This window comes from Limanda limanda, chromosome 14 (genome assembly GCF_963576545.1).
Source record: "Limanda limanda chromosome 14, fLimLim1.1, whole genome shotgun sequence".
Classification (NCBI taxonomy): Eukaryota; Metazoa; Chordata; class Actinopteri; order Pleuronectiformes; family Pleuronectidae; genus Limanda; species Limanda limanda.
The window spans coordinates 2,642,451-2,657,905 of record NC_083649.1 but is presented as its reverse complement, the minus strand read 5'-3'; the positions used below and the strand labels follow the sequence as shown (position 1 = coordinate 2,657,905).

At 42.9% G+C, this 15,455-nt stretch overlaps 1 protein-coding gene across 1 annotated transcript in view; it reads right to left on the bottom strand.

Moving 5' to 3' along the window:
• LOC133019743 (tripartite motif-containing protein 16-like) overlaps nucleotides 1–13,797 on the bottom strand; it is a 19,776-nt gene extending 5,979 nt beyond the window's left edge. The window contains exon 1 of the mRNA XM_061086301.1: nucleotides 12,402–13,797. Within this exon, the coding sequence (XP_060942284.1) occupies nucleotides 12,402–13,797 (1,396 nt within the window). The remainder of the gene's footprint in view (nucleotides 1–12,401) is intronic.
• Between the last annotated feature and the right edge of the window lie 1,658 nt (nucleotides 13,798–15,455).

Below are 15,455 nucleotides of genomic sequence, written 5' to 3'. Positions count from 1 at the left end.
CGGATTCAACGTGAAACATTTCACCTCCTGTCTCTGTTTGTTTCCCTGCGTCTTGTTTGCTGGCGTATTTAATCCGTGTTTCTCCTCGACCTCGCTGGCGGTTCGTCGTGTCTCGCCGCTCCAGCCTTCGCCTTCGTGTTATCCCGTTTGATCGAGGCTTGTTTTTCGACCTTGCCTTTGCCTCGGTTGTTTTTTTTTGGAATCTTTTCCTTTGCTGCCTTTCTGTCCGTGAACCAAACCGTCTTATTGCAGATCCGTGCTCCTCGTGTGACGTCCTCATTTGTGTCCGCGCCTGTTCTCTACACACACAACACGTGTGGCGTTGTATAGAGTGTGTAGGTTCGTTATAAAGATGTTGTTCGTTGGTTCTTCGGGACAAAGAGTCAAACCAAGTTCACACTGAGGAGGACACTTTAAAAATAACATAATACAATATAAACTTAATGGAAAGCCGGCGTCTGAAGGATGGTTTAAATCCTGTGTGATAAGGCTTTAAGAGCACAGGTGAATGGGAGGAGGAAGTTAATTAAATGCAGTGTATTTATTGGACGTGTGTGTGTGTGTGTGTGTGTGTGTGTGTGTGTACACTGGTGTAATGCGCTGCAGTAATTGGGTCCTAGTGACTCTCAAGAAAATTTAATAAGAGCAAGGAAAAGATTAGGAGGAAAATGTTTAGGCATATTAGAGAATAAAGAAAGATAAGCAGAAATGGAGAGAGAGAGAGAGAGAGAGAGAGAGAGAGAGAAAGAGAGAGAGAGAGAGAGAGAGAGAGAGAGAGAGAGAGAGAGAGAGAGAGAGAGAGAGAGAGAGAGAATGACGGAGGGAGGATGAATTAAAGAAAAGACGTTTTCAGGGGGAAAGATAGAAGCGGCGGAGGAAGAGGATTATATCTACAGGGTGGGAATAAAGTCAATTTAACAACATAGTGTGTGGTTGTGGTTGTGTGTGTGTGTTCTGATACTATTGTGTGTCCCATTATTCCAGTTAATCTCCATCTCTCTGGATCCCCTCCCTCACTTCCCACCTCCGTTGTTTACACGCTACATTTCCAGACGTTTTCCATCTAATTGCTTTTCTCTTTTCTTCCTCGTCTCTTTCTTCTTGACAGGAGAGTCCGCCGCCCTCCTCTGTTTTTGCATTTCTAACTGTCCTTGACTCGTCAGCTAATTAGTTTTGGAGTAATTACCTGCTTCAGCGCTTTGTAATAGTCTCTCTTATTGTTTAGGGGAAGAGAGAAAAGAGAAAGAGGAATCGCACGGTACAGGTGCGGCGCCTGAAACGGCTCCGACACTTTGATTGACTCTTTATTTGTTTTTTAACTTGAAACAGGCACAAATGTCAAATATGTGACGGACTTTCATGAGAAATGTCAAGAAAAGATCAAAACAGCTTATCTTTCCTCTGCTGGTTCCTTATTCAGAAAGATGTGTTACGTTTAATGTAAAAAGCTTCAAGCTGATAAAAGCTTTGATCCACAAGTGACTCAAACATGAGCATTTTGTTATTAAACGCCAGATTTCCTTTTTCCAAGATTCTTACGATTGGCTGTTACTAAATTATCTGAATGACTGTTTGATGATGTGCTGCTATAACAATAAAATTGACCAGATATGAACTCTGCACATCTGGACCAACAATCAGCAGCAATCAAGGGGCGGGGCCATAGGTTCGTATCCGATCTGCTAACATGGATGTGACAAGTTCCATCATTTTGGTTGAAGGCTTTTAAAAATCCATAAATATGTCAAAATAGTATTAACCAGGTCTTTAATACAATTAAGTAGGTTTTAGTTAAGTTAAAAAAACATTTTTCTTTATGTCTGATCTGCTAACACGGTGAACATGGGTTTATGACCTGTACTGCAGCCAGCCACTAGGGGGCGCTGATGATTTTTTGGCTTCACTTTTGGGAGATGTCATTATCTACAGTGATTGGTATTAACAAAAAGACAATTAGATTAATCATTTCTGTTGCTCATTGAAATATTCACAGTTTCCAATCTGTCGAAATTAATTCCTGTTTAAAACAAACAAAGCAGATGTTTAACTGTTGTCTGTGTTTAAAGAAACGTGATTTTCTGTTCAAATCCACTTCAGCCGTGACACCTCTGTGTTGTTGATGCACATGTGAAGTTAGAGAAACTTCAGTGTGACAACAGAAATCAAACCTCTTCCTCTCCCGGTGTATTCACTCCCACTGTGATGAACACATCCACACAAACAGATTTCCCTGAGCCGCTGTGTTCTCCTCTCTCACAGTCAAACAGACAACGTGCATTGTGTGCTTGTGTCTCGCTGCCACTCGAACAAACACTGCTGGTACCCGAGTGTTCCCGCTCATAAATTGGCTCTCAGGGTGTCAGCGCTCTGGCAATAAAATGGACTCTTCATATATTCAGGAGGAGCCCGGTCCTCCTGTTTATTTATTCAGAGTGTCTCATTGAGTGCAGGGAGAGGAGGGAAGCAAACGTCGGGGATCTTCCAGTGTCGGTTTCTCCCTCTCGGTTTGAAGCAGGTGAGGACGTAGCAGGTTTTTCAGTGTGTGTCTACAGCCTCATGAGAGCAGGGCCCGGCGACGTGATATGAGATTTAAATAACACACCTCATCAAGCAGCTCATCGGAAATCAAGTGGTTTTCCTTAACTTACTGTGGTGATCATGACAGGAGCAGAGATAAATAAAAACAACCTGGAGGAGATCGATTTATCGGAACCGGAACGGAATTTAATCATAACAACTTTAAATTACAAATTACTTTTAGTAAAAAGCAAAAGAGCAGCAGGAATCTGAATGTCCACAAGTCAACAGGTGTGATTCCGTAAGAGAACTCGAACAAGTCAAGAGGTTTGTTTCAAACTTTGACTTGACTGCTCCTTTCCGACAAAACATGTTGACGTAGTAGTTGGCGAATAAAGAACCATGTAAGTTTGAGTACTTGAGTCTTTACATTTCGGGAACAACGTGCAACTGCGATTTCTTTCCTTCTTTTTCTCTCCTGTGTTTCAAGATGCAAACCAGCGAGATTGTTTTTTCCGGGGAGAGAAAACCAGAAAGTCAAGATCCCTTCATGGAAAAGGAGTCAAACCCATTTTAGCTGGTTTACCCATGTTTTAAAAAACCCTCATTTAGCATTATTCTGTAAAAGAGGTTTGAGTGAACAGTTCTGCTCAGGGTGTCTGTAACGCTGCACGATTAAAAAGCAAGGTTATGTCACGTAGGTGATTTATTTAATGTGTTTTGGCTGAAAAAATGTTTTCTCGACGTCTCTAACCTCAAACTCTTATTATGGTAAAAAACACGTTTATCATTGTTATTAGAACATGGAGACATTCACAGCGTGGCTCCGCCCACCTTCAACCTGAGCTGGTATAAAAACACCTGTACACCTGGACCATGTACAGAAGTTACAAAGAATTAGGACACGACACCCCTCTTCTCTCCTTCCTCCTCCGTTATCTTTGCTTCCTTGCCTTGGTGCTCCCTCTGCCTTCCTCCTCCTCCTCCTCCTCCTCCTCCTCCTCCTCCTCCTCCTCCTCCTCCTCCTCCTCCTCCTCCTCCTCCTCCTCCTCCTCCTCCTCCTCCTCCTCCTCACCAGAAGGAAAGAGGTCACCATCTGTGACAGCGGTAAGTCCAAGTCACAGACCTCATCCATTAATCAGAGCTACATTTACTCGCATATTTAATATCGCCTGCCAACTGCGGGAGGGAACATAATGTGAGTAAATATTTAAAAAGCTCTCCATATGTCAGTTTGTGTCCCGTCTGCACGAGTGTGGATGTGAACAACTTGTAAGTGTCCTGGTGAATCAAGTGAGCAAACAGGTGAGGAGATGCAAAGCTGTTTCATCCTTCATGAGGAAAGGGAGAAGGTGCAGAGGGGGAAGGATTCCTCCAGTGAACGAAGGTGAAACCAGAGCCAGTCGTAATCTGTGGAAACACCTGAAGATGGAAGCTCTCCGGTGTTTCCCTGACAGAGGAACTGCCAGGAAGAAACTACCAATATCAGATTTTAAATTTCATTAACTAATTCGAAAAGGCTTTTTCACTTATTGATGAGTCATTGAGTGAAATGACGTCTGCATGAAACAAAGGAGATTGAATCCTCCTCTGTCACCATCACTTCATGTCACTGTGAGCGAGGAAGCGAATAAAACTTCACTTATTATCTCCTGTGGTGAAGCAGATCTGCTGCGTGGCTTCACGTGGAGATCGGCTCCAGAGAACTTTGATCTGCGATGATCGCTTTGCGAGTGTGTGAGTGTGACCTGAGGGGGAAAGGGAGAGATGCACGGATCGGCTCTTATGTCGTTCTAATCGTATCAGCCCCCCCAACAAATTATATCCTCCAATTAGAAGACTGTGTATGAACCTTCCCAAAACAAAATGGCCTCCAATGTACCAACATTTTCTGGAGTAATTTTAAATGGGCGTGGCAAAATGTACTGTTACACACAAATACTCCATCATGCATTTTCTGTATCACTCAACTCATAAAGAAGTCGTCCAAAGCAGAATCTTGATCTTTGAAAAAACTTTAATTGATAAATCCTTAAAATCTTTGGGGGGGTTGAATATTTCTGATTGCAACTGTACATACATCGTACTCTCACGGCTGTAAAAAGTTAGCCTACTGCATACAAATGAACTTGGTATTAACATGAACATGGCTTCAGTGTAACAAGTAATCAACATGCTAGGTAATGACAAAGACGTTCAAAAACAACACAAAGTCATGGGTTTACTTTTCTGGCAGACAATGTTCCCAACTCGCTGCATCCAGGCTCCAGCTGAGCTCGGCTCGCCTCGTCTGGTTTTCAACTACCTTAAAGTTCCCTGTTACAGGCTAACTTCAGCAAAAAAGAGTCAACATTTCCAAAATTCCTGAGCTTAACTTCCTGTGGAAAGTTTCCAGAATTGATTTTTGATTTAGAAAACAACAGCAACATTAGTTCGTTCAAACACATTCATGTCAGTGTAATTATAGATTTCTGTCTTTACAAAGTGAGAACTAAATATGTGTGACACAGGAAGGTCAGTGTTTGATTGACAGCTGATCTCTGTGCGGAGCAGAAACGTCACCACGACGGACTTTGATCAACAAACATGGAGACAAAAGAAGTATAAGATTTACACACAGAATCTAAATCACTGCTTTTAATGACTCGAGTCTATTTGAGTTTACAGAACTCAGCTGTGTCTCCATCATCATAAAGCCAAACTCCAGCATAGAGAGGCTGAGTGAATGTGGTCTGGACTCTGTGGAGGAGAGTCATGGTGTCAGAGACTCTGTAGAAGGACAGAACACCTGCTCTGTGATCCAGGTACACTCCTACTCTGGAGGACTCAAGACCTGACACTAGAGTCTTGATGCTGTTGTAATAAAAGTCATAAGTGTTTCCATTACAATATAATGACCAAGATTTATCATTATATCCAAATCCACATTCCTGTGAGTCTCCTGCTCTGCTGATATTCTTGTATGTGACTGCTACACCAACTCCTTTCCCCCCCACCCCCACCTCCACCTCCCAGTAACAACGTCCAGTCAGACTCTCTCTACTCAGGACCTGAGCCCAACCAGTGAATCTGTCTGGGTGATTACAATAAGACTGATCTTCACTCATATATGTTACTTTTCTGTTTCCCTCAGATAATAACAGATCTCTGTGTGCTGTGTTTGGATCCAGTGTGATTTCCTGTGAATACTTTAAGAAGTCAGCTCTGGTCTCTGGCTCTGGTTGTCGCAGTAAAACATCCACTTGAGACACAATCTGTAAAATCTCTGTCTCACTCAGAATGTCCTGTAGTCGACCTCTGACCTGTGACACAGCTGCTGACACGTCCTCAAAGTTCCTCAAAGGACGGATCCTGAAGCTGGATGAGTGTGTAGATTCACTGAGTGGTGACAGTGAGGGGTAGTTGTGTAGAAACTGGTTGTGATCCTCTGTGTCTGAGAGCTCCTTCAGTTCATGGTCTTTCCTCTTCAGCTCAGTGATCTCCTGCTCCAGTCTCTCCTGAAGCTCTCTGACTCGACTCACTTCAGTTTCCTGCTGGGATCTGATCTGCTGCTTCACATCAGAGCTTCTTTTCTCCAGCAGACGGATCATCTCAGTGAAGATCTCCTCACTGTCCTCCACTGCTTTATCAGCAGAGCCATTGACGGCCTCCTCCTCCTGTTGAAGCAGCTTCACGTCTTTCTCTGTGTCCTGGACTCTCTGCTGGATTGTTTGTCTCCTCAGCCCGAGCTCTCTCTGCCTCTCTGTCCTTTCTGCTGCAGCAGACACTGTGTCGTGGTCTTTATGTTCCTCCACAGAGCAGAGATAACAGATACACTGCTGATCAGTGCGGCAGAACATCTTCATCACCTCGTCGTGACAAGAGCAGATGTTCTCATGGAGCTTCTCCGAGGGCTCCATCAGCTTGTGCTTCTTAAATGGAGCTGACTGAAAATGAGACTGGAGGTGTTTTTCACAATAAGAGGCCAAACAATTCAAACAGGACTTGCAAGCTTTCAGTTTTCTCCCAGTGCAGACATCACAGGCCACATCTTCAGGTCCAGCATCGCAGTGATCAGCAGGAGCAGCTTGGAGTCCAGTCTTCTTCAGCTCCTCCAGTGAATCAGCTAACATGGTGCTTGTCTCCAGGACAGGCCTCGGTGTGAAGGTCTGTCTACACTGAGGACAGCTGTAGCTTCCTCTCTCCTCCTCTTTGTCCCAGTGGGTGTTAATACAGCTCTTACAGTAGCTGTGTCCACAGCCAGTAGTCACCGGATCCTTCAGTGGATCCAGACAGATCGAACAGCAGAATCTTTCTCTGTACAGTTGATTTTCTTGCTGCTCCATTTCAGCTGCTGCCAGAGACTGTAGAACAGTTTAACTTCCTCTGAACAGAAACAGATCTCTGCTCCTCACTCTCTCGTTCACTCCCTGCAGTGACTCAGCTCCCACAGTTCACAGCTTGTTGTTCACTGGTTCTTACACTGACACGCCTGTGAAGGGAGGAGACACAGACATGTCCTGACTGGGAGGAGCCGGTTGTGTTGGAGTAAGAAGTTGTTGGTGTTTCAGGATTTACTGCATTTCAAAGCAGCCTGTTGTCACCTGGTGTTAAGAGGAGATTCAGTGAGAGGCAGAGTGTGTTTTACGAAGAATGAAAAACTAAAAAAGATGAATAAAGGTTAAGTTAAGGTTAAGGTCGTCTTTACTGTCCCAGAGGGGCCAGTTGGTTTGTAAACAGTTGTCATACACAACCCATGCACATCATAACAATTCACACATACACTAAAACACCAGTACTACTGCTGGTTTAAGAGTCTGACCGCTGAGGGGACAACAATCATTCTGTCTGTCTGTCTGTCTGTCTGTCTCTCTCTCTCTCTCTCTCTCTCTCTCTCTCTCTCTCTCTCTCTCTCTCTCTCTCTCTCTCTCTCTCTCTCTCTCTCTCCTCACGCCAACACGGCATCAAACTGTGTCCTGCTGTGGACTGCTCGGTGGAGGAGGTCAGTCTGGCTGTAGGTGAGGTTGTTGGGTATGACAGTGTGAAGTCTGCCTCAAGGATGAACAGAGCTGTGGTGGTTTTTCTAGACAGCACAGACAGAGCTAACCAGCTACTGGAGGGTGGAGTTGTGATCCAGGGCTCCTTCACACCTGTGTTGTCCCCGGCTGATCCTGTCAAAAAGGTCCTTATCTCTAATGTGCCCCTGTTTCTAAAAAAAAAATATCTCTTAGAGAAAGAGCTGGCAAGACATGGGCAGTTAATGTCCCCGATAAAGATGATCCCATGTTGTGTCTTTCAAGAGACAAGAGTTCATGATTCTGAAAAAGAATGACGAAGAATTTAATTTGGTCTTCAGGTTTAAAATTGAGGATTTTAATTACACGGTGCATGTTTCAGGTAAAATGAAGTGTTTTGGATGTGGGAAAGAGGGACATCTGATTCGCTTGTGCCCAGAAAATACCAGTGACAACCTTGTAAGTGTCCCGTTGAATCAAGTGAGGAGATGCAAAGCTGTTTCATCCTTCATGAGGAAAGGGAGAAGGTGCAGAGGGGGAAGGATTCCTCCAGTGAACGAAGGTGAAACCAGAGACAGTCGTAATCTGAGGAAACACCTGAAGATGGAAGCTCTCCGGTGTTTCCTGACGGAGGATCTGCCAGGAAGAAACTACCAATATCAGATTTTAAATTTCATTGAATAATTCTAAAAGGCCTTTCCACTTATTGATGTGTCATTGAGTGAAATAACGTCTGCATGAAACAAAGGAGATTGAATCCTCCTCCGTCACCATCACTTCCAGTCTGTGTAAGCGAGGAGGTGAATAAAACTTCACTTATTATCTCCTGTGGTGAAGCAGATCTGCTGAGTGGCTTCACGTTGAGATCGGCTCCAGAGAACTTTGATCTGCGATGATCACTTTGCATCAACGTTGTGACCTGTGGGCGAAAGGGAGAGATGCACGGATCGTCTCTTCGCTTTCTAATCGTACAATTGACTCATTCACACGTCAGCCCCCCCAACAAATTATATCCTCCAATTAGGAGACTGTGCGTGAACCTTCCAAAAACAAAATGGCCTCCACTGTACCACGCGACGCCGCCTCAGCTCTGATGCAACCTGCAGCGCTCAGTGAAGTGTTTCTCTGCAAAGTGCTGCACAATAGAATTTGCACAAAATCGAGCTGTGCAGTGGAACAACTGGATTTATTTAACTTATGATAAATAAAGTTATGGCCACAATCCTTTATTAGGGCCCGAGCACCGAACAGACAGTGAGACAGTGAGGCCCTATTAAAATGGTAAGGATTATTATTATTATCATTTATTTATTTTAATTTTTTTGTCTTTTTGAGGGCTTTAACATGCTCAAATTCTTGACAAAATTAGCAGGAAATTAGAAAGTGGTAAAAAGGTACGTATTCTGGAGTAATTTTAAATGGGCGTGGCAAAAGGGCTCAACGATACACCGAGTAAGTTTCTGTGATCAGTATTTGACATCTTTTCAGTATGAATGGGACTGAAAGTGGTTCAACTTGCCTGAGCTGACTAGCAACAAAAAACACATGGTGTGAAGTCAGTTTAACCAGTTACTATCTGTGCTGTTTATGTTGTGCAAAACTTTTCATAAGAGAGTACATAATCTAGGTTGCATAATTTTGTCCTCTGCTTGTCCATTTGTTTCTTGCTCTGTTAGGATGTAAATGAGAACAGATCATACAGTCAAACTGCAGTGGAAATCCTCTGCATGGATGAAGACAATCCTCAACTCAACCAATCCCCAGTCGGGATCATCTTGTAAGGGAGCGTGGTGATGGACAACCTGGCAAACCTACCTCAGGCCTTCTGCCTTCTTTTTGGCCTCATTTATGCCCTGCAACTCGATTACCCTAAGTATATGAAAATCACTTTCAACTTTGTTCGGCAGGTAATGCTGGACCTTGTTAGAAGTGAGTTGACACCGAAAATTCAAACTTTTAAAAATCAGCTCGCAGTGTAAAACTGTTTTTTTGTGCTACGTAAATGTAACGCAGATGTAAATATTTAAATGTTGCACATGTAGGAATGCATGTTTGCACATTTTTATGTAATTTTTCACAGTTTTATGGCATTAGCACTGTTCTCTTTTTATATTTACACTGTTTGCAGTATTGTTTTTTGATAATTGCACTGACCTCGAGCTTTCACCTTTGCTACAGACTTCGATTTGATTCCATATAAAATCATTCCAGTAGTTCTTAGTTAAATCAAACAGAAAATCCAAAATGGAACAATATATCTGCACTTTATCCTTATCGGTACCATCAAAACAGGAGCTCCCATCATTGTTAAGTTCACTGAGATATGTCACATTGAAATGTTGTCTGTTGCGCATGTGCACGCATCTTTTCCATGTGTGAAGGCAAATATGTCCTGGGCCAATTAGGAAGGACCTAATCAGCGGACGTCCGCTGACCCGCTGGCGTGAGGATTTTGCCATGAATCTAAGTATATTCATACGTTGATTTACCCTGAGGAGGTAATTGTCCTTCATGTAATTTGTTATAATTCATGATCATTACATTCTCAGCGGTTGTTCTCCGTAACTTGGGAGCTACCTGCAGCTCTGTTGGGATAGTTTACCTTTTATATTGTATGTTCAAATGAATAAGGCACTCATTCACAAGTCACAAGTTGTCTAAAAACTGGTATAATGGGCCTTCATTTTCATATTGTATGATCAAACAAAAACAGCTGAAAAATTATGCATTTGTCATTAAATTTTTTTATTCTAGTTTAATAAATTATAAAAGAAAAGGAAAAATGTCTCATTTACTAAACAAAACTAGAGTAATAAAGCAGAGTGTTTCATATTACAAATGATTTCAAGTCATTTTTCATTGCACACAAATTAACATTTTCAGGCCTATTTTCCCAAATATTTTAAGTATATAAAATTACTGACTACAACTGTTTTTAAATTAAATCATTTGACATTTAGTGTATTGAATTTAAAATAACACTTCAAGCCTTTAAAGCTTTTAAGTTAAATCAATTCAAGTTTTCATGTTCCATTACAATTTTTTTTAGGGCAACCCATTTCCTCAAATGTTCTAAGTAAACTCTACTTATCCGGATTTACAGTGCAGCAGTTTTCTGAATGGTCTCTCAGATCAGCAGGACCAACAACTCCACTTGACGCAATAAAAACTGTCAGACAGCTTTAAAAACAACAATATTATATCTTAACAAAATATGGTGTTACACACAAATACTACATCATGCATTTTCTGTGTTGATTTTCTGTTTCACTCAACTCATAAAGAACTCATCTGAAGCAGAATCTTGCTCTTTGAAAAAACTTGAATTGATAAATCCTTCAAATCTTTGGGGGGGTTGAATATTTCTGATTGCAACTGTACATACATCCGACTCTCACGGCTGTAAAAGGTTAGCCTACTGTATACAAATGAACTTGGTATTTATTTGAACATGGCTTCAGTGTAACAAGTAATCAACATGCTAGGTAACGAAAAAGACGTTCAACAACAACACAAAGTCACAGGTTTACTTTTCTGGCAGACAATGTTCCCAACTCACTGCATCCAGGCTTCAGCTCAGCTCGGCTCGCCTGGTTCTCAACTTCCTTTAAGTTCCCTGTTATAGGCTAACTTCTGCAAAAAAAGTGTCAACATTTCCAAAATTCCTGAGCTTAACTTCATGTGGAAAGTTTCCAGAAGGTTTGCAGAACGGTTCCGCCCCTTTTCAACACTCATCAGGATCAACACAGGTTCTAAAACATCACACAACCTGATTTATACACTCACTGCGGTTACATGTGTCCGATTGAAACTCGATTTCTGGCGTTGTCCGATTTCAATCGAAGATCCATGTCATGTAACTCCACAAATCTAGATTTCTTGTGTCCGACTGAAGTCGGATAACCACCCCCAGATAAGTAGAACGGATTTGGCTGTATATCGGACAACGCGCGCATGTAACTCTGGAAGCTAGACAACAACTGGAGATGACGTCTTTGCGCATGCTTGAGATCCTGCCCCCCCCCCCCCCCCTCCCTGGCCGTGACCCGGACCATTCTAATCAAATGCGCCGTTCGCATTCGCAGTACTCCTAGTGTAAACATGCACAACATCATGTAGAGGGACGTAGCTTCACCTTGCTCTCCGTTCGTCATCTTTCTCGCATGCTGAGTTGAAGGCTGTTGTTTTTTTTTTGGTAGTCACCACTAGCTGTAATGAAAACAGCGCCACCTATCGTAGCGGGGTATGAAATGCTTTCGGACAAGAGTCGGATTTCTCAGTGCCATGTACCCTGAGATACAGCAGTTAACCCCCATGGATAGAGAAACCGGGCTTCAGCCGAAATCGGGTTTATGCCATCATGTAAACGTAGTGACAGATTCAGAAAACAACATTAGTTCTTTCAAACACATTCATGTCAGTGTAATTATAGATTTCTGTCTTTACGAAGTGAGAACTAAATATGTGTGATAAAGGAAGGTTGGTGTTTGATTGACAGCTGATCTCTGGGCGGAGAAGAAACGTCACCAAGACGAACTTTGATCAACAAACATGGAGACAAAAGAAGATAAATGATTTACACATGCAATCTAAATCACTGCTTTTAATGACAAGTCTATTTGAGTTTACAGAACTCAGCTGTGAATCCATTTCTATAAACCATAACTCCAGCATAGAGAGGCTGAGTGAATGTGGTCTGGACTCTGTGGAGGAGAGTCATGGTGTCAGAGACTCTGTAGAAGGACAGAACACCTGCACTGTGATCCAGGTACACTCCTACTCTGGAGGACAGAGGACCTGACAATGGAGTCGGGATGCGGTTGTAATAAAAGTTATAAATGTTTCCATCATAATATATCATCCAAGATTTATCATTGAATCCAAATTTACATTCATCTGAGTGTCCTGCTCTGCTGATATTCTTGTATGTGACTGCTACAAAAACTTCCCCCCCCACCTCCACCTCCCAGTAACAACGTCCAGTCAGACTCTCTCTACTCAGGACCTGAGCCCAACCAGTGAATCTGTCTGGGTGATCAGAATGAGACTGAACTACACCCATACATGTTACTTTTCTGTTTCCCTCAGATAATAACAGACTTCTGTATGCTGTGTTTGGATCCAGTGTGATTTCCTGTGAATACTTTAAGAAGTCAGTTCTGGTCTCTGGCTCTGGTTGTCGTAGTAAAACATCCACTTGAGACACAATCTGTAAAATCTCTGTCTCTGTCTCACTCAGAATGTCCTGTAGTCGACCTCTGACCTGTGACACAGCTGCTGTCACGTCCTCAAAGTACCTCAGAGGAGGGATCCTGATGCTGGATGAGTGTGTAGATTCACTGAGTGGGGACAGTGAGGGGTAGTTGTGTAGAAACTGGTTGTGATCCTCTGTGTCTGAGAGCTGCTTCAGTTCATGGTCTTTCCTCTTCAGCTCAGTGATCTCCTGCTCCAGTCTCTCCTGAAGCTCTCTGACTCGACTCACTTCAGTTTCCTGCTGGGATCTGATCTGCTGCTCCACATCAGAGCTTCTTTTCTCCAGCAGACGGATCAGCTCAGTGAAGATCTTCTTACTGTCCTCCACTGCTTTATCAGCAGAGCCATTGACGGCCTCCTCCTCCTGTTGAAGCAGCTTCACGTCTTTCTCTGTGTCCTGGACTCTCTGCTGGATTGTTTGTCTCCTCAGCCCGAGCTCGCTCTGCCTCTCAGTCCTTTCTGCTGCAGCTGACACTGTGTCGTGGTCTTTATGTTCCTCCACAGAGCAGAGACAACAGATACACTGCTGATCAGTGCGGCAGAACATCTTCATCACCTCGTCGTGACGAGAGCAGATGTTCTCCTGGAGCTTCTCCGAGGGCTCCACCAGCTTGTGCTTCTTCAATGGAGCTGACTGAAGATGAGGCTGGAGGTGTTTTTCACAATAAGAAGCCAAACAATTCAAACAGGACTTGCAAGCTTTCAGTTTTCTCCCAGTGCAGACATCACAGGCCACATCTTCAGGTCCAGCATAGCAGTGATCAGCAGGAGCAGCTTGGAGTCCAGTCTTCTTCAGCTCCTCCACTAAATCAGCTAACATGGTGTTTTTCCCCAGGACAGGCCTCGGTGTGAAGGTCTGTCTACACTGAGGACAGCTGTAGATTCCTCTCTCCTCCTCTTTGTCCCAGTGGGTGTTAATACAGCTCTTACAGTAGCTGTGTCCACAGACAGTAGTCACCGGATCCTTCAGTGGATCCAGACAGATCGAACAGGAGAATCTTTCTCTGTCCAGTTGATTTTCTTGCTGCTCCATTTCAGCTGCTGCCAGAGACTGTTGAACAGTTTCACTTCCTCTGAACAGAAATAGATCTCTGCTCCTCCCTCTCTCGCTCACTCCCTGCAGTGACTCAGCTCCCACAGTCCCCGAGGGGACAGTTGGTTTGTAAACAGTTGTCACACACAACCCATACACATCATAACAATACATACATACACAAAAAGAGCACAAAGAATCCTTTAGTCCTTTGTTAAAATACTAAAGCATATTAAAATGTGTGTTTGACAAACACCAGGACTCTTTTCTTTCTGAGGGCTCAGATTTGACCTGTTTCATGCTCCTATTTTGAGTGTGTGTGTATTTTTTGTTGAATGCTCAACACACAATGGAAGGATGGACATGTGCACCCATGAATAAATCTGATTATTTTCTCACCCTCTGAACTTTAAGTCACCAAATGATCAAACAGCCATTTAGGAGAATGTTAAAAGAGCCATTCCCACTCTCTGCTGGGAGAACGCCGCTGTAACATGTTCGACATGTTAAACATCCCATAAAACCACTGACTTTTGTACCGGTACCTGATTCGTTGACATTTGCGGTGAGAAGTAAAGTCGTGTTTAAGGATGTAAATCAATGACGGAGGAACGAGGGCGGCAGGAAACAACCTCGTGGTTCTGCAGGTAAAAGCAGATCCGCTCTGACATTCTGAGCAATGATCAAATATAACGAGAGGAAAGACAATGCTGCTTTAGTAAATAATATATGTATTATATACATTATATGAAATATTACATACATGTTTGGATTAGTGACAATAAGAAATGGAACCTTATCTGTTACAGCATTAGTGTTTTCGAAGAGTGTTTTCAGTTTATTATTACCGCTGGTTTGCCCACACCCTGTGTTCTGTTTCCTGTTTTATTTTATAGGCCCTGCTCCCAGTGTGTTTTCTTTCTTCACTTCCTGTCTTTGTGATTATCTGCACCAGTCCTCATGTGTTCCACTGCTTCTTCTCGTCTTCTTGTAAGCTTTACTCACATTTTTTCGTCTTTGTAATGGTCAAGAAGGTGAAAAGGTCTAACGACTTATATACGGCCTAAAATGGCTTGAAATTCAAAAAGAACGGACACACGTAGGTGCTTAGTGAAGAAATGTTTCATAATGACGTTGATTTGGGATGAAGACGACTAAAACAACATACAGGATATTTTCTGGTTTCCCTCTATCGTCAAGGTCATGGCCACATTTTTTGGGATCCTAGGCCTCAAAAAGTTGTAAATACCTGGTTTCAAATACGTTCTGGTAGATTATGTTAATTATGTCAAGGCTGTCCGTCTTAAAAAGTCTCTAGAAATCGTTTTATTTTCATTTCTCGAGCTGCACTGCAGCCGGGGAGTGATTAAGACGATCTGGCTCCGCTGTTGACAGCTGTCATGTCTGTCATCTTTATTTACAGGCCAGGCTCCAGAACCTAGAGGCGACAGGACGTCACTGCACTGCAGAGATTTCTGCTAACAATGCTGCGGTGCTTCACGGTGGGTTTTCATTTTAAAAAACAAGTTCTTCTCAGGATCATAACTGCTGCATGACACCATGGGCAACATCAAAGGGTAGAAAAGAAGACGAAGAGGAAGAAGAATAAGACGAATCCTTTGAACTCAGAAAAGGTGAATGAGAAAACGTCTCCTCCT